Source organism: Nothobranchius furzeri, chromosome 1 (assembly GCF_043380555.1).
Source record: "Nothobranchius furzeri strain GRZ-AD chromosome 1, NfurGRZ-RIMD1, whole genome shotgun sequence".
Lineage (NCBI taxonomy): Eukaryota > Metazoa > Chordata > Actinopteri > Cyprinodontiformes > Nothobranchiidae > Nothobranchius > Nothobranchius furzeri.
In genome coordinates this window covers 55,643,967-55,663,189 of record NC_091741.1, presented here as the reverse complement: position 1 = coordinate 55,663,189, position 19,223 = coordinate 55,643,967, and the positions used below count along the sequence as shown (strand labels likewise).

General features: G+C 41.6%; 1 protein-coding gene across 8 annotated transcripts in view; it reads left to right on the top strand.

Moving 5' to 3' along the window:
- The window catches only part of LOC107383712 (copine-8), a 192,985-nt gene that overhangs the window by 146,721 nt on the left and 27,041 nt on the right, over nt 1-19,223 (top strand). For all 8 annotated transcript variants that reach the window (XM_054739596.2, XM_054739592.2, XM_070549052.1 and 5 more), the window contains 4 exons: nt 2,204-2,245; nt 2,516-2,591; nt 10,212-10,265; nt 10,348-10,409. In XM_054739596.2, the coding sequence (XP_054595571.1) occupies nt 2,204-2,245; nt 2,516-2,591; nt 10,212-10,265; nt 10,348-10,409 (234 nt within the window). The remainder of the gene's footprint in view (nt 1-2,203; nt 2,246-2,515; nt 2,592-10,211; nt 10,266-10,347; nt 10,410-19,223) is intronic.

Below are 19,223 nucleotides of genomic sequence, written 5' to 3'. Positions count from 1 at the left end.
CTTAGCAGTGGAACTGGAACAAAGAAGCACACAAAAGGGCTTATCTCAGCTGAGTTAACAGACAGAAGCATTGATTGGAAGTTTGGTCCAATAAGCTATTTGGTGGAGTTGAGTTTGACTCTGCCGTCTTATCAACTGGAGACTCAGGAAGATGTATACAGTACACACACACACACACACACACACACACACACACACACACACACACACACACACACACACACACACACACACACGAGTGTGTGTGCAGCCAAGAGCTAACAGGAAGATGAAGCTAGCAAACAAAGGACAACTGTGTTTTTGCTGTTTGTAGGTGCTCTGCTTGGCCTCACACACTCACACATGCATGCAAAGGTAGGCCAAGTGAAATCGCTGTCAGTTTCAAAGCTCAAAATGATGAGATGCTTCCCACAGAGAAGAGGCCCAAGACTGATTTAATGAGACTCACACACACAAATGGATAAAAGTATGTTTCTGTAGGCAGATCTGAGTGGCATACCAACCAGCACCCATCATTACCAGCAGGGCCATTCCCACTCTTGACAGCTTCCCCCTCCTCACCCAGCAGCTCCCTTAATGACCCACTCTAATGAAAATAGTCTGTTTTTTATTTTTTGGTTTTTAAGCCATTCTTGAGGCATTTTTCTTATGCTACATATCAAAAGAAATGTAAGCTCAAATTTGCATTTCTGAGTGTTTCTGCATTCAAATCAAATGTAAATCAGTAACAGACAAAAAAAATTCTATCTAAAACTTACTGGCTTTGTTACGTCACAAATCCACTGGGCGGAGCACAAATGCCACTTGTAGAGAAGAAGATGGATATCAATAAAGTGGACCTGACTTACACGCAGGAGACCTGGTTTTGAATCCAGGCTGGGCCATATGAGATACTGGCTCAGATGTCATTTATAATTTTATTTTCACAATAAAACAGTAATACGCATTACTGTGTTTGCTGTATTATTTACACGCTCACTGAACATCCAAGTGAGATGCGCGGAAAGGCATTGAATTTACGGCCAGAGAAGACATCTGTTCAACTTTAAATTTGGAACTATTCACCCATGACGGGGCGTATATGTTATAAATATTGTTATAAATATATGATCTGGACAGGACGTATACGTATATGTTAAAACAATGTATAGCGGAGGTCATCACAGAGTGCTACAGCAACCAGCACACCTCCTCTCCCTGCACCATGTGTGGTTCGGGGTCCCGAGGAGAGGGCGAGGCCGTGCTCTGAGTAGGTCGCACAGCCGCGGGTACCATGAGTTTACTTTATGCCGCGCGATTCGTGCGCAGCTCCAGGAAGATTCTGCTGCTGCTGATCAGGCAGTCAGCACACAACTTCAAAACACAAAGCTGACAGATTTCTTCAGATTCGTTTAGAAAGTTGGGCCGAGCTCGCTCGCACACAAGCCGGTCAGAGAGGACAAAGCAGCGTGCCGTGCAGCAGGTGGAGGAGAGAATCGGACAGGTGGAGTGCAGGAGGAGATCAGAGCGGCAGACAGAACAGGTGGATGACTTCTAAGCAACAAAAAATAATGGTCTATTTTTTTTTTTTACCAAGAATGAACAAACACATTTCCTGATGATCTATGATTATCTCAGTTGTCCGGATTGTTGCTTAGAAGTCAGGTGCGCCCTGAGGAGTGACACTTTCTCTGTGTGTGTGTGTGTGTGTGTGTGTGTGTGTGTGCGTGCGTGCGTGCGTGCGTGCGTGTGTGTGTGTGTGTGTGTGTGTGTTACTTGATGCGTTCATTTTGACGAGCCTTACAGCCATGTTCCAGATTTGTTTTTGTCTGAAAATATGAAATAAATCCATGTGTTCCACAACTTCATGAGCAGTCGTCATGATTATAATTTTGACTCATTCCACATTTCTGCCTTTTTTCATCCAGTTATTTTTTTTTCTTTCATAAAATTGGATGGAAAAAATAGGTGTTTTGAGATGGAAAACTAAAACTAACTAGATGTAAATACAGAGGCAGGTAGGCAGTGTTTCAACAGGATGGATTTGCTTCTGCCAAATCTGCATGACGATATAAGAGATTATCTTTTTGTTCTGATGGTACATGAGACACTTGTGCTTGTGTTTTACTTTTACTTTTTATATGATGCAACCAAAAGTTTCAGGGCCTAACAATGCATAACAACATGTAATGAACTTATTTTATTGTTTTTTTTCTCTTTCCAGAACAATTAAGATTGAGGTTTATGACTGGGACAGAGATGGCAGGTAGGTTTTCACTATTCTCACCCAGATATCACATTTATTTAATTTAGAGGCTGCGAAACCTTAATTTTTATGATAACTCATCTTTTATTAATAGATAATTGTTGCATCATCGTAGGCAGTTTTTATATTTAATTTGCTTAGTTTGTGACGTCTAAAGTTTTTCGGTGTCTTTTTCTTTGTGTATAATGTTACATGGGTTTGAAATTAACTGATATATTTAAATGTCATTCAAGACATACTTGTCTCTTCCTTCCTCACCACACCATTTAGTCATGACTTCATCGGAGAGTTCAGCACCAGCTACAGAGAGTTATCCAGAGGACAGAGCCAGTTCAACATCTATGAGGTCAGCCTGTGTGTGTGTGTGTGTGTGTGTGTGTGTGTGTGTGTGTGTGTGTGTGTGTGTGTGTGTGTGTGTGTGTGTGTGTGTGTGTGTGTGTGTGTGTGTGTGTGTGTGTGTGTGTGTGTGTGTGTGTGTGTGTGTGTGTGTGTGTGTGTGTGTGTGTGTGTGTTGGTGTTAAAGACCACTGAAGCCTCCAGTACAGACTGAGTCACCAGATCCAAGCCAAATGTTGAATTGAGTTCATTATGTCTTATTTTACATTTAATTGACGCCACTCCCAGGTCTGTTTTGTTAAACTAGCCTAGATCAGGACTTTGGAGAAGAATCTAGTTTTAATTTCCTTCCCACTATCTCTCATTGGGTCTAGTGTTTCCAACAAAATCTACAGTGTAATCTGAATGTTGATATAGATAGCTACAGTGAGGGTACACACACAACACATGCCGGTTGAGTTTCTTTAAAGAGACAATGTGTAGTTTTTATGATCAATCTCTGGAAATATCCATCAAAATGTAGTTGAAAATGAATGCAATGATGCCCAGTTTATAACCATAAAGGTCTAAAAGGCATGGGAGTGGGTCTAAGTACCTGGGCGACGCCATATTAGATGCCATGTTTCCTTCTACGGGAGCCCATGAGGGCAAAATGCATTTACAGATCGATAACAAACGGTTACAAAACGTTCCTCATTCTTAAATGTTGTTGTTTTACACATTTACCTCCTCACCTGTTACCAGTGATGAAAGGGAGTCTGCTTGTTATTTTGCTAAAGTTTGCACTCCCCAGGGCTTTTTGACCCTAATGGGCTTCCGATGGTAAGGTCGTACTACAACACAAAAATACTGCTTGCTTGCAGCAATTTATGTATCTACTGCCCCCTAACACCAGGGAAAATACACACTGTCACTTTAAGTGTCTTTATTAGACAGTTGTCCCACACAAGCTATTTAGCCAAGCTCAGTCCTCAGCCTGTGTCTCGTCTGTGGTCCTCAGTCTGCAGAAGCAAACCCCTCCTCCTCCTCCGATACCTGTACATATAGTCGGGGACATTGATTATCAATGCAGCTCACCTGCCTTCGTCCTCTCATCTGTTGCCCTGCCCGACCTCTGCTCTCTTCCTGCCGCCGTGTTCCTCCCAGTGAGCCACCACAACATTTTATTAGAATAAAGTCCTAATGATGCTAATTGATCTGTGTGTCCAACAACAACCATTAGGGGAACATTTTCAACTTTTTTTTCTTCAATTTAAGATTCTGCGCACTTCAATCTGCGATGTAGGAGTTTATTGGACAAGCTTTCAGTCAGAGACCTTCATCAGGAATCGTCAATTCTGACCGAAAGCTTGACCAATAAACTCCTACATCGCAGATTGAAGTGTGCGGATTCTTATTTTGTTTATTCCGCTTTTTGATCCAGCACCTTTCCCAGACGAGCGGTGACTCCTTCTACTCTTTTTTTCTTCCATTTAAAATGGGGACACACATTAGGGCTGAACATCTATCGTTTTTGGACCGAAATTGTGATTTCAAACTGCATGATCACATGACCATCAAAGCTGCGGTTTTAGTGGTTTTGACTGATCCAGGATCAGTTGTGCAACTTTTTTTTACATCTGGGGTTTTCCCCCTGTGTTATGGCGACATCAAAAGCCAGCGCAGGGGAGGGGGTGGAGTGTACCATCCAGAGCCGAGCCCAACTCTACAGCTGACAGAGCTGCATGTTTAGGTTATTTTGCCTTTTTTCTTTGTTCCCACACACAGCGCCGCTAGAGCCGATAATAATGGCACCGTAGGTGAGCCCGGGACAGACAGAGAGAACGTAGCTGAGTAGGGGAGAGAGAGAGTCTCCTCCCACATCGGAGCAGGTTCAGGCTGATTTCTAAAGCTTGGTTTATGCTTCATCAGCGCGAGTGCGGAGTTGCGTACATTAGTTGACTTGAAAGCTCAACTTCTCTTTTAAAAATGGTTTGAATGTATCTGATGGCACACGTTAGTTCAAACAAGCTAAGGTTCCAGAATGTGTGCGTCTCTCATGGAGCTTACGTTTTAGTGAGGAAAAACTATCAGACGGCTTCGAAAAACATGCAGCCAGCCGGCCTTGGTAATGCAGGGAAAACTGTGTGCATTTTTTGTAATTTAATACATTTAAAAGCTATTTCTACCTACAGATTTCCTGCATGCATTTTTGGAGTAGAACATGTTTTTATAAAGCTCCTGTTAAGAAAAAAACACAAGCACAAGTTGCTTTACAGACACGTTAAAAAATTAAAAAAATATATAATAATGGGAGGAAATATTAATAGCTTTAACTTTTTTATTATATGATTAAATAGTAAATATTAATGTGAATCCCATTTTGGTTCTTTTTTTAAACACAGATATGTTTTTTTTCTTTACCTTGCTGACGTTTTGTTTGCGGCTGCAAACATCCTAAGAGCTGACGCTGATGGTGGCGTCACTTCCTACTCCGTTTATCTGCGGGCAACAGAGGACGTTGTGACCCTCTGCTGCCCGCTCTCCCCTCTCCGATGATGCAGTCCCATGCACGATCCAATAAGTAAACTCCATCATCTCTGTTCACTGAACAACAGAAACACAAAAGATGGATAAAGGAAGCTATAGAGATAAGGAGACGTGGATGTGGGACCATGAACCGAGACGATGGATTTTACTTATTGAATCATGCATGGGACTGCATCATCGGAGAGGGGAGAGTGGGCAGCAGAGGATAAAAGGAGTAGGAAGTGACGCCACCATAAGCGTCAGCTCTGAGGATTTTTGCACCTGCAAACGAAACGTCAGCAAGGTAAAGAAAAAAACCTTATCTGTGTTTAAAAAAGAACCAAAATGGAATTTGAAGACAAACACAGCAAGAACGTACAAAAGATAATAATGTGAATGATTTGTTGTAATAGATTTGAATCTAAACCATCTTTTCACTTAATCTACAGGATGGCTTGGCAGGCTAATGTTGGACCTTTGTTTGCAGAAAATCGTGAACTGAACCAAAATCGCAATTTCTGCTAGAAAAATTGCAGTTTAATCTTTTCTAAAATCGTTCAGCCCTAACACACTCACACTAAGGCTGAATGATTAATTGCCTATGCAGTTATATTGAAATGTGACAAAATACGATTTTATTATCGCAAACGCTGCGATTTGACTGGTCGGGCGATCTGGGAAAGCCACGTGACTTGCAAGCACCTCAAACAAGGCAGGGAGAGAAGAAAACACTGTGCTTAAACCTGTTCTAAAATGGCCTCAGGCTCAACAGAATCCAACGCTGCACGAGGTTTGGTACCAAAAAGGAATTACGCAGCAGTGTGGAATTATTTTGGCTATAAATAAAGAAGATGCTGTGCAACATCAGGTATTGTGCACAACCTGCCTTGCTACTGTTGCTACCTCACGAGGTAGCACAACAAACCTTTATCAACACCTAAAAGACATTGCACCATGGATGTAACTTTCACTTTAGAAGTGGGGGGGGGGGGGGGGCACGGGGGGGGATATCTTTACAATATGCTCTAATGGGAAACAGGCTTCAACACAAACGGTTGTTTTCCGCTTGGTCCTAGAGCTCAACCAGTGTCAGTTTAATTTAGCGTAATGTTGTTTTTGGATGGTAAAAAGTGCAGGGGTTAAAACTTGACTTTGGAAAAAGTGGGGGGGACATGTCCCCCCCCCCAAAAAAAAATTACTTCCATGCATTACACCACCATATGCCAGAGTTGCATGGCTAAAATGCCAGTCGCCAGTGTTTCAGCTTCCAGTAAACAAACTTTCAGTAGACAGAGATCAGTGACTGAGCTGTATAACAATAATGTATGTGTAAGAAAACAGATATTGCTTACATTGACTTATTTGTTTACTTGCATTAGTTGAAAAATATGATGAAAAGCTATTAGAGAAAATAATCGCAAATTAAATTGCAATTGTAATATTGAAGAAAATAAATCCCAATTAGATTATTTTCCCAAAATTGTTCATCCCAAATACACACAAACACACACACACACACACACACACACACACACACACACACACACACACACACACACACACATTTAAACGGGTATTCTTTCTCGAAGGAGTCATCGTTTTTTGATTAACGCAGTACTACATGTGTGTGTATGTGTGCTGTTTTCTTTTTCCTACTACCTTTTACTTAGCATTGAGGGTTGGTTGGCATTTTCAAAAGCATTTAAGGTGTGTTTTTGTGCTACAATCACATTTCAATTCAGCTCAAAGACAAATGTGCCTGCTGGATATCTGCTCAGAGTAAACCAAGGAGAAATGCAGAAATCCACTCTGTTGTTACCTGGGGGCCTTTTCTGTCCGTTTGACCTTGGCACAGTTTAATGAGAACAGATCCTGTGTTTGGGATTCAGAAGGGGTTTTGGCTGTGATTCTGTCTGGTTGCAGTATTAAAGGGACTCTTGGATGTTTTACTCAATCTAGGTCAGTTGTAACGTTTTCTAAGTGGTCACAATTAATAAACTGTCAATGAAATATGAAAGGTATTCAACACGATGTAATGTTCCATAAATATATGGAACATTAATATTATTGACCATTTAATATCCAATTGGCACTGGAAATAGGTGGTTGAGGTATGTCAGGGAACCAACACTTATGAATAATTTGACACAGAAGCCAAAATATAGTTTATTAAAATGTATTACTATATTTCTATGACTACTGATTATACAGAATAACTGTAGATAAATGATTATTCAAGGTAAAATTAACTAAGACAATAACCAGACTTTAATTAAACATGTGTATCTTAGGAAGGAATGTGCTGTCTGGGATTTAAAAAAATCATCTGAATTTATTTAGTGATGTTTAATTAGTTATAAAATTATTCTTAACCTATCCAATGCCAGTGTGCAGAGCTACGGTACCGAGGGTTCTCAGTGATTCGGCTAGCAGTCATCTCGGCATGCGAGTTGTCTGACTTCTGGATATCAAAGCCGTAGTCCTCTGAATCCGCATCAACTGGTCAAGACATACTCCCCTGGGTGACTGCTGGAAGCTGGCAGGTCGTTTAGCATCTGATGCGGTTTTGCAGGTTAAAACAAATAATAGTTGTTTTGGTTCTAAAAAAGGTGGTAAAATATTCCATTGAAAGACCTGGTTTGATCCTCCAAGAGGTTTTAATTTTAGCAAGTGATGCAAGAACTGAATTATGGGCTCGACGCACAGGAGGCGACAAACGACCGCGATCAGCTACATTCGTTGCTGTCACTTTTATTACCTGGCACATGGGAGGCGACCTGCAGCAGCGACCAGCGGCAAAGCCGTCTACGTGTTCTGTTCCATGGCGGAATCGAATCTTCAGTTGTTTTGATTGGCTGTGTCAGGTTGGAGGGAATTAATGTTATTTAAGCGGTTCAGAGTTTAAAAAGCAGTAGATATGATGTTTCACAAGGTGCTGCTAGAGTTATGTGAAATCTTACTTCTGATTTTACTATATAAAAAAAACGGAGAATGGGTTCATCCCATATTACAACCCAGGAGAGGACTACTCTTTGTCTATCAGGACATGCTTCGATTTATCACACAGTTTGGACCTCACATTAAGATGAACACAGTCACAGAAGGAGAAACGGAGTCCATGTTTGCTCGGAGATGTACGGAGCATCCTGCCGCTCATTGATGAAGCCTCCGTTGATTGGAAAATTTGTAAATATTTCAACTTTCTGGGATCGCGTTGCTGGGTCCCCTGTGCACGACATGTGCACGAGCGCAAAATTTCACAAGCATGTTTTTTGCGTTTCGCTTAGTAGGAGGGAGACCCGCGATTATTGCTTTGTCGCGCATGTCTCATTAAAAATGAATGGAGGAGAGGCAAAGCCGCCTCCCGTGTGTCGAGTCCACTATAAAGGAAGTGACTCCATCCTTTAAGGATTGTGTTTGGACTGTTCATAGGCCAGAAAATGTAGGAGGCGTTAACAAAGATCTCAAACATCACATCCTTTTCTAAGAAACTGCTTTAAAGAAATATTTCACTTATTATGTGAAGTAAATATGATATAACAGTCATTTGTTAATATCCTAATATTAATATGTGACATGTCTGATCTTAAAACCATTAATAAATAATCAATCAAATTCGTTTGGTGTATTTAAGATTTGAAATGATGATCTAGAACAGGCAAACAAATGGAGTCAAGATGGAAAAAAATTTGGTTGTTAATATCGGCCTGGTTTTATTTATCCAACCAATACCGATATGTTAAAAATGACTAACATCGGCCGATACCGATATTGATGCCGATATATTTTCCATCCCTACTTTAGATGAAGCATTCATTGTATAAAACAGAATATGATTGTAATTCATCTGTAAAATGAGGAAATAATAGAATATAAAGAATTTGATCCTTTCATTAAAGTTAAGAGTTCTGTCTTCTCCAGGAGACATCTGCAGAATAGATAAGGTGGCCGAGGAGGATTTGTCATGGCGGTTTTCCAGATGGAGAGGACATAAGCAGTATGTTTTCTGGTTTGGAAACCAGTCAGTTAACCTGTAGCACACTGATGAAGCTGTAACAGTGTCTTAACCTTCTTACGCTACGTAGTGTTATAAGTTATGACATCAATCAGAGGATGATTGATGAATCACATGGAGATTTGTAGGACTTCATCTCAAAGGGACATCTTTAGGGTTAGCAACAATATCTCAAACCACTGGATGGATTTCTTTATGTACGTCTACAAGTGATTCACTTTTGTGAATCAACTCCATTCATTTATGAAACAACAATCCTGGATGTGCAGATCTGCAGCTTCCAGGACAACCCTGTCTATCCTGAGTTCAGTAGCAGGAGGAGGATATCACATTCTCCCTGGTGCTTTGTCATAGAATGGCACTCATCACTCACAAACATGCTATCTGCCTAAATGGTCTAACAGGGACAGGGATAAAACAAAAAAAAATAAACCAAAATAAAAGAAATCAATGGCTACAACATCTAATTGACATTAGCAAACTAAAAAGGGTTACAACTCAAGGCAGTTTTACTCAACATAAACACAAATAGTGGAGCATTTATCTTGTTAATTATTAGAATATCAGGATCAGGGATTGGTGAAAAACAAAATTCAACCAAAATAATCTTAAATACGACATCTTTCTTCAGCCAGTTTTTGATTGTAAGCTGAAATTTCTAGAAGCTACATTCTGTCAACAAAAGGAAAACATGAATTAGGTGTTTTCTTTCACCTGAAGCTGGCAAAAACAAATAGTGTTGAGTTCAGCTGCAGCTGTCACCAATCAGCCTGGCTGATGAGCTTCAGGTTGTAAAGGCTGTTTTCTTGACGCCCTGCTCTGACTCTTAACGTCGGAACATTGCTGCACTTCTATTGCAGCTATATTGCTTTAACGATTACAACGCAGAGTATTCTCAGGTCCTCAAATGAGCAGAACGAGATAAAAAAAAAAGCTGCATGTGGTTCATTTGTGGAGCTGAACAAGACTGGCAAAAGATAGTTCAGTTCTTTTAAAACTGCACAAAAACAGCAGGTTGCCACACTGTCCTCAGTAGACATGTCATTATGGCATGAATAAAAGAATAAGTGAATAGAAATAATGCAAAGCATCTCTTTTGTGTTTTAGGTGGTAAATCCAAAGAAAAAAGGAAAGAAGAAAAAATACCTAAACTCTGGAACGGTAAGGCAGAAAAAGTGTTTTAGATGTTTGTTTTGTCCCATTTGCGACAGCACTGATCAGATTGTTGCCCAACGCTTCACAGGTGACGTTGCTGTCGTTTCTTGTGGACATCGAAGTCACTTTCCTGGACTACATCAAAGGGGGGTGAGTCAGCGACCGTGCATTCGCCGGACCCGCGCTGACACACCGGCGTGTTCTGTTAATGAGAGCTGACATGCTGAGTGTGTTGGTCCCTGTCTCCATAATAACCCCATCATGACCGCTTGTCTGCAAAGTGCCAAAGATAATGATCCATTTGTGTGTGAGTGTGTGTGTGTGTGTGTGTGAGGGGGGGGGGGGGGGGGGGGTAGACTCAGAGTGTACATTAGCATGTGAGAGGACAGGATCAGGAGAACCTGATGGATGAGTCCGCGTCTCCGTCCTTGTGTGTGATCATTTACTGCACTGGCCCATCCCTGTGTCTTTGTGTATATTCAAACTGTGTCTCCGTGCACGTATGTATCAGGAGGGCTGACCGTGTGCACCCAGGCATGGCGTATTGCTCGCCTACACACTCTGGCTTCATTAGAGTCACAGAGGGAGAGGCTGTCAAGGGAGGACAAGGGAGGAGAACAAGTGGATGTGGCCGCCGCAACTTAAAAAAATAAGATCCCTGCTTGTCTGTGTTCTGTAGCTGCCTTTGTGAACGTTTTATATTTTTTTCAGGTGCTGTTACTGAGGGGGAAAACCACAGTTTTAAAAAGTTTTTTAAACCGCTTTTTAAAAAGTTTTAATTATGTTTTTGCCACAAACTCCTAAAAGAAAACAATACTTTATATTTGCATATACTGTATTACTGTTGCTTGTTTTGTGGAAGTTTGGACTAATGCATACTGTACCACCATCCTGCTTATTAAGGAGACGCTTTCTGCCTCAACACAACTAGTTTTAACCAGTGGGTGATGAGCAGGCTTCTGCAGAGCTGAACAGCTGATTGAATCATTGAACCAGGTGTGTTGGTGCGGGGCATTTTTTGCTCTGGGATTATTTTTAGCCAATGTTGTCCTAGCAGAAATACTCTTATGATAGGTGCTGCTTCAGTCAGGGTATAGGCAATTAAGAGAATTAGATATGCGTGTTATATTTCAGTTTTGTATTATTTTGTCAGTATGAGTCATTTCTGCTTACCAAACCCTAAATGTCTCCTAATTTGAGAAATTGCAGTAGTGCTCTCTGAATCTGTCTATTAGAGGTTTGCTATGTTATTTTTCACCTGGACTGCTGTGAGTTGGATGCTCTTGCACACCTGTGTGGGTAAATGACATGCCAAGTGCCATTTCACTGTTTGAGACCTAAATGGAGTGTAATGGTCGTGTTGCACATGCTCCAGTTACGTCTTAGAAGACGGTGCATTTGTGAGCAGGAACACAACTGTAAGCACATAAAAATAAAAACGAAACCGTGCTTTTGCAAACACAAAACCCACAAACTCCTCTTTATCATCATCTGTGTGTCTCGTTCCCTTTGGATTGTTTTTGTTTTTCTGCCAGTTTGCTCATCACCGGACGATTTTATCTCTCCTCGCCACTTTTGCAATTTTTGTCTTCAGACTGACCGCCCTTTTTGCAGTTCCAACCCAATCACCTAATTGTTCATTTGGACCTAATTAGAAACATGATCTGCTGGTAGAATTGACATAAACAACCTCTCTCTTTCTTTCATTTCCCTCAGATAAAGCATTAGGATTGCCCCATGAATCTTGACAAAGGAGCCTCATTTTGCGAGGGTGGCGATAGAATGATGAATTGTCGCCGATAGCTTTCATTTTGAGTAGTGTCTATGAAGGCAGCCCTGTCATTCCGAGTGACAGACATTGTTCCCTTTGCTTTGGTTTGTGAATTGAGCGTTGCAATCAGAATAGAGGCAGGAGGAAGCGCTGATGGGATTGTCATCATCCAGGGAGGCTATCATTAGCCACAGAAGCAGACACTGAAAATCAAGACAGATTGGGAGGGAAAATGCTTTGAAAGGAGCCAAGACTTCTGACAATACGGGAATTTACCACACAGATCAATAAGAACAAAGCATCTGCCGAATTTGACTCCACGCAAGTTAGATATTTTGTTCTCCTTTCCTCTGAGTGTGTGAAGCTGTTCAGTGTTTTCTAGACATTTTGGATTGACTGGTTACAATTTTCAGTGGTAGATTCTCATCTTTTAAAAAAAAATCTGGTCATTTCCAACATTTCCTTTTTGAAATATGGGTCCCAACACATTCCACAATTTGCTATGGTAAATACAATATTTTTCTGTGCAAGGTTGGAGGGACATTCTTGTCAGCATCTTTATTTAGTCTGAAATGCTTTTTTGTAGAGTAATCATAATGGGAAAATGGTGTAGTGTGAAGTGTACCACAGATGTACCTACTTGGTGATTGGCTAAGGTGAGGCCATGTCAGTTAATTAAAAAAGATGGCAAAAGAATCATCCAGCTGATCAATCTTTTTGCTTGTACTGTGGAATTGGCCACATGGTTTCCTCTAGCGAATAGTTCGTCCAATTTTCTTCTGCCACCCATCCAGATCCAGGGGCGCCTCAAGAAAATTGATGGGGGTGGCCAGATGGGGCCAAAGAGATCTTTGGGGTGGCCCACCAAATTGGTCCTTGTGGTAACGCTGGGAGAGTTTAGCCTGTGGCGATGCACTGCATTGCTCCTTTATTCATTTTTATTAAAATAACAGTACGTTTACAAAACATTTAACTTAAATCTTACAAATACAAACATTTCAGAAATATACATTTCAGTTATTTAAAATGTTATCCATAATTTAATTAAAACATTTATATTTTTTAGGTTAATTCACCTGTTGCTGTGTTTTAAAAAAAACGATGGAGATAAAAACTTTTGTTTGAAATGGTGAGCAGCAGAAACATATGTATTATTTTTTTATTTTGATTATTTCTTTACCCATTAATTGTAATTTTTAATGTTTTTTACAATTATGTCTTGAATAAACAAGATCAATTTATGGTTTGACTGAACATTAAAATGGTTTCTTAACACTGGCTTTTCCTGGGGGGGCAGCAATTTTCTAGGGGTGGCCATGGCCACCCCTTGGGGTCGCCGTTGTCCCGATCCAGTTTGTGAGGGAAGGCAGCAGAGATCCCCAGCACTCCCTCTCCCATCTACTTCCTCCACCTCATCTGGAAGGCATTCTCAGGCCAGCTGTGAGATATATTTTTTCCAGAGCTCTCAGTCTGCCCCGTGGTCTCCTCCCAGTGGGACATGTCAAAATTATCTCCCAAAGGTGTTCTCACCACATGCACAAACCACCTCAACAGGCTTCTTTTGAGGTTTTGGAGATTGAGCTTTCTTCTTTTCTCCTCGCCCTAATCTTGAGGAAGAGCTGCAGCAGTGAAACTGTTAAGTCGTTTTATCACCCGGGGAGAACGTTAATGAAGGTGATGTCTTTTTTTAGGGCGCATTAACAGCACAACCTTCACCATCGCAGCTTGTAGCGTGACCCAAACTGTAAACTCCCTGTAAAGGTTACCGACAGAGGTCATCAGCTGCTGGTAGGTTTAGGAAGGTGTGGTGTTGTGAGTTCGTTCACACATTTCCCTCTAGTCGCCACATGGAGACCATCCAACCAGCTGCATCTGTTTGAACACTATCAGGAGAGGTCTTGTCACGTAACATCTGATGCTGTTTTCAGGCCACTCATACATACACAGTTCACACAGGCGCTTACAGGAAAAAAAGTTTTCATGAACCTCTTAAGACTTTTTTTTATGCTTTTTTAAACCTCTCCAGCAACTTTAGTTTAGACTTTCTTTAACTATCTGGGTTATCATTCATTTCCAGAGATATAATCAAGAGCTGTGGCGACTCCTGGTCCCACAGCTGGCGTGATTAAGACCCTTTAAAGGCGTTGTTGCTGTAACGAGAGGAAACGATGTGCTTAGCCACCTGGTTGTAATAACATAAATAACATTTCCCCCCCGTGGTGTGATTTAAAAATCAATAATTATTAGGCGATATGAAAACAAAGGAGTTCAAAACGTTTTCGTTTCTGCGGCAACGGCATAATTGTCTCTGGTTTTATAATGAATAATGTATCACACGATTTAGTGTGTGCATTACATTATTTTCAAGATCTGACCAGAATGGTCATCATTCCATTGTCTCTTCACATTAAATGACCTGATTTTAAAACTATAGCAGAAAAGGTAGATTATATGTAATCCTTCAGGTAGGTGTTGGCCTGTAATTTGGGTGGTTTTGGCGTCATGCTCTAATATGTTTTGAAATAGAACATTTCAGCTTCCAACTTGTAAAATAAACTCCATCAAAAGGCTTCAGATCTTTTTATGTTGTTTGAATCTAAGTGAATTAATGAAATGAACTTAATAGGCATAAAGTTGGTAGAATTATTTTTTTCTGAAGTTACTATCCGTCAACACTGACAGAGGATTTATTGCTAATTGAAAAGGTAACACAACAACAAAACTGTAAATGTTTTAGTTTTGAGGTGCAACAAATCTACTCATTAATTAATAATCTGGTTTGAAATAAAGTAATTAGTCTTCGAGCAGCTGCAGCACACTCGGTGAGATGCTTTCAGAGTTTAGTGACCCCAAATGTTCTCAGTCAGAGTTTTTGACTTGGTAGTTACTAAGAAACACAAACACACGCTTTCACACACAGATAAATATCAGAGTTTTCATCTTGTTATGAAATGATAAACATATATTTTTTTCTGGTTTCTGCTTGTTGTGCTTCATTGTTTACATCTTTTCTGTTTCTTCTGGCTCGGTGTCACTCCTCACGAGTTTTTAAACATGCTAAAAATGACCAGAACACGACAGAGAAGCGTTGCAACAAACGTGAGGAAACGGAGAACCCTTCTGGAACATTTTGAAAACTCTTTGGAAACTTCACGAATGGCGTTCGCAATTAGTTGCCTGCAGCCACGTCCTCGTGTGATACTGGCTTCACTTAGTCAGATTCTTCACACGTGCTGCTTGTGTGTTAGCAGCTTTTTCACTAAGCAGATTCCCAGTTAAAAATAAAAACAAGAAATCTGTTTTGGCTTAGAGAAGCTAGAACACAAGTAGGAAAGGTCATTCAGTCAGATTCTGTTTTGCAAGGCTCAAATGGTAAATGGCCTTTATTTGATATAGCATCTTCTAGGTTTCCACAACCCACCAACGTGCTTTAAGCAACAGTCAAACCCACACACACACACACACTGGTGATGAGCTACACTCTAGCCACAGCTGTCCAGGGATTCACTGATAGAGGCGAGGCTGCTGGACACTAGCACCACCCGTTCCTCCGACCACCACCAGCAGGCTAGGAGTGTCTTGACCAAGGGCACAACTCTCCTACCTCCCTTACCCCCTTTTCACACTGGAAGCATCAGCGGCGCGGAACGGCGGCGGAGTGGTTTACTCGTGAGCTTCAATACGGTCCAGTACACACAGAGGGAGTCTTGGCCACAGAACGGCTTCCTCGCTGTAAGATCACAACGTCCCTTAAGACTTCAACATTTGATATCGCTGTTTGTTGTCAAATACGATGTTGTTTCTCTCCACTGCCAGGAAAAAAGCCTTGAAAAACACACCGCTGCACTTCTCAAACAATGCAGGGAGTAAATAAGTCGTTAGATCACATGTAAGCTTCGTATATATGAAATCACATCGCTGCAATGTTTTTATTTTGAAAATTACTGGGTATTTTCCACTGAAACGGTGTGTGATTTCCTGTCTTGTCCTATGTTAACTGTGGAAATTGTCGTGTCCCAGAAGCTGCTCGTGGCTAAAATAGAACCCGATCCTATCTTTAGCGACGCTGCGAGCCGTTTGTGGGACGCGTCGCAGCTGGTTTGAAACACTCCATAGACTATAGTGGATTCTATTTGAAGCAGTGATGTTTCGCACCGCGGATGCTTCCAGTGTGAAATTTTTGATGAGCGATGCCCTGTTGGACCCCACTGATTCCATATGAAAATGCAAGTATTAAATACCCTCCCATCTGTTTAGTTACTGATTTCCTTAAGAACTCCATTGTTTTTTTCTCATTTTATTAAAGCAGGCATGTAGCCAACAAGACTCCTTCATAACATGCTAAACGTGTAAACTACCACAATGAAGTGATAACCAAAAAGATTCATGTTCTCATCTGAAGGAGCTCATTTTTCCATTGGCTGTTAAATTCCGAAGATGTAGTTGACCTTTTTGGAGAGTTGTACGTTCTTATCTGAATAATAATAATTGCTTCATTATGAGACAAATTTGAATGATTGCAACAAACCTTACATGCAAATTGTCATCTTTTTTATGCCAGAAACGGGCTACTTTTGTGTAGATGTCCTGCTAATGAAAACAAATCTGATGCAGAATAAAACAATGACAGACTGAACACGTGAATCGATACGAGTGACTCAGTAAACTCAACAGCTCTAAGAGTTTTGAGGATTAGTTGTATTTTTGGAGCCTTCTTATTCCACCTATTATTCTTTATGACGTCTTTTAAATTGTTCATAATGGTTATGAGTCACCAAGCACAGTCATTGTGTTCTGTTAAGATGTGTTTAATTCACAGTTGGGCTTTTCATCACAGTTCTGTTGCTTTTTACTATAGTTTATCGCCAGCCTCTTCGGGTGTGTTTTGGGGGAGGGAGTGTATTGTTTTTTTTTTTCTCTTGCAGTTTGACTTGTCTTCTCAAACTTGGTGTGTGTATGACAGGATGAGAAATGGCAGCAGAAGAAGGGGGCATGCATAATTTAAGATGCCTGGATGAAGTTTGCCTGTGCCAACATGAGCAACATGACTAGAATTCTCTCTGTCTTGTCCCTGCAGCGTGTCTCCTACAAAATCCAGTCATTTTTCTTCATGATTTCATAATGTCTGTGATGTAAACTCTTAGTGACTAATTATTGTCTCTAACCACGAAGCCACTGATGGGTTTGAGCCTTTATTAGCTTCTTTAAACCCTAACCCTAACCCTAATAAGTGTGTGTGTGTGTGTGTGGGGGGGGGGGGGGGGGGGGGGGGGCTTAATGGGCTCGACACACGGGAGGCGACACTGCCTCTCCTCCATTCATTTTCAATGAGACAAAGCGATAATCGCAGGTCTCCCTCCTACCAAGCGAAACGCGAAAAACGTGCGTGTGAAATTTTGCACTCGTGCACGTGTCGTGCTCAGGCGACCCAGCGACGCGATCCCAGACAGTTGAAACATTTTCAACTTTTCATCGCTGTCGCTCGGACGAGGACCAATCAACGGAGGTTTCATTCACTGACCAATGAGCGGACAGGATGCTCCGTACATCTCCGAGTAAACATGAAGGAGAAGTTGATTATTATTATGTTTTATATAGTAAAATCAGAAGTAAGATTTCACATAACTCTAGCAGCACCTTGTGAAACATCATATCTACCACTTTTTCAACTCTGAACCGCTCAAATAACCTTAATTCCCTCCAACCTGACACAGCCAAACAAAACAACGGAAGTTTCAATTCCGCCATGGAACAGAACGCGTAGACGGCTTTGCCGCTGGCGCGGGTCGCCTCCCATGTGTCAGGTAGTAAAGGTGACAGCGACGAATTTCGCTGATTGCGGTCGTTTGTTGCCTCCCGTGTGTCGAGCCCATTATACTGGACACTGTGCGCAGCAGGGACGGATTTAGGACTGAAGAAGATCCAGGGCTTAAAGCTTGGTTTATGCTTGACGCATTCACTTTCCGCGCGGTGATACGGCTCACGGATGGAACGCGCTTCACAACTTGCAGCGTTTATGGTTTGTGCAGCTCGCCTCTGCGGTGAGCCAATATTCTCCCAAACTGAACGGGGCAGCATGGAGCTCTACAGCATGCATCCAACCCTACACCATAGTAGAAGTAGAAATTATTGTTTACAACATGGCATTTCAGCATTTTTAACAGTGTCCTCGTCTTTTCCAACAGTGCGAGCTATTTCTTTCCAGGAATTATTAACAACATGCTGATCACGGTGATCTCTGAGAGCTGAAGCATACAAATGTCTGTATTTACGAACCTCTGCCATACTAGTTCTTGCCGGTCCACCATGTTTTTCCGCGTCCGTCTGTCCGTCCGCGTGGTTAAAAATTTTCAGAGGTGCGCGTTGCGGAAATCTTGGGCCATGCGGAGATGCGGTGGAGGGGCGTGGTTGTTAAAATGACGCAAACTGACGCAACTTTTCCGTGCGGAGCCGTGCGGGCCGTGCGGACCTCGCGGACGCGTCAAGCATAAACAACCTTAACACACACACACACGCACTAGCCAACATCATATATATTTGTCTTGTACCACATAATTTTTAATCTTAAGCTACATATTAAGCATATTCAGGGCAGAGTATTGTTCCTGTTAGTGTTTAGTGTGAGATGATTGTAAATATTCCCTTTCTTTCTCCAACAATTTTACCTGATAGTAAGCTAACTTTAGGCAAACCAGCAGCACAACAAATATTTTCAAATAAAACTCACAAACCTGAGTCAACACCAGTATCATCAAAGCTGGGGTTGTGTCGTTGTACTTTTTGTCTAAAAACGTCCTTATGTCCATCTTCACTCATGCGTTTCAGGCAGAGAGTGTAGAAGAAGCCGGCTGCAGAAGGGCTTCTTCAGTGGTGGAGGCTCAGGCAGGCTGTATACAAACTACTGCCAGCTGCTCCCTCTCTGTTGGACTTTGGTACTGCATGTTACTTCCACGTTTGAGATCCGGGGCTTGAGCCCAAGTAGCCGGGCCTAACGCCGCCCCTGGTGCGCAGCGCACACGGTGGACAGTGAGCTGAAGATCTGTAGAGGGGTTCAGAGCGCAGTGCAGAACCCCAGCAATGCAGTAAGATTTCCTCCCAAAGAAGTGGTCTGGAAGCCCTGTCTCTCTGAGGGATGTGTCACCTGGAAAAATGTTAGCTGATTATGAAACGTTGGCTCCAATATGGAGACGTGT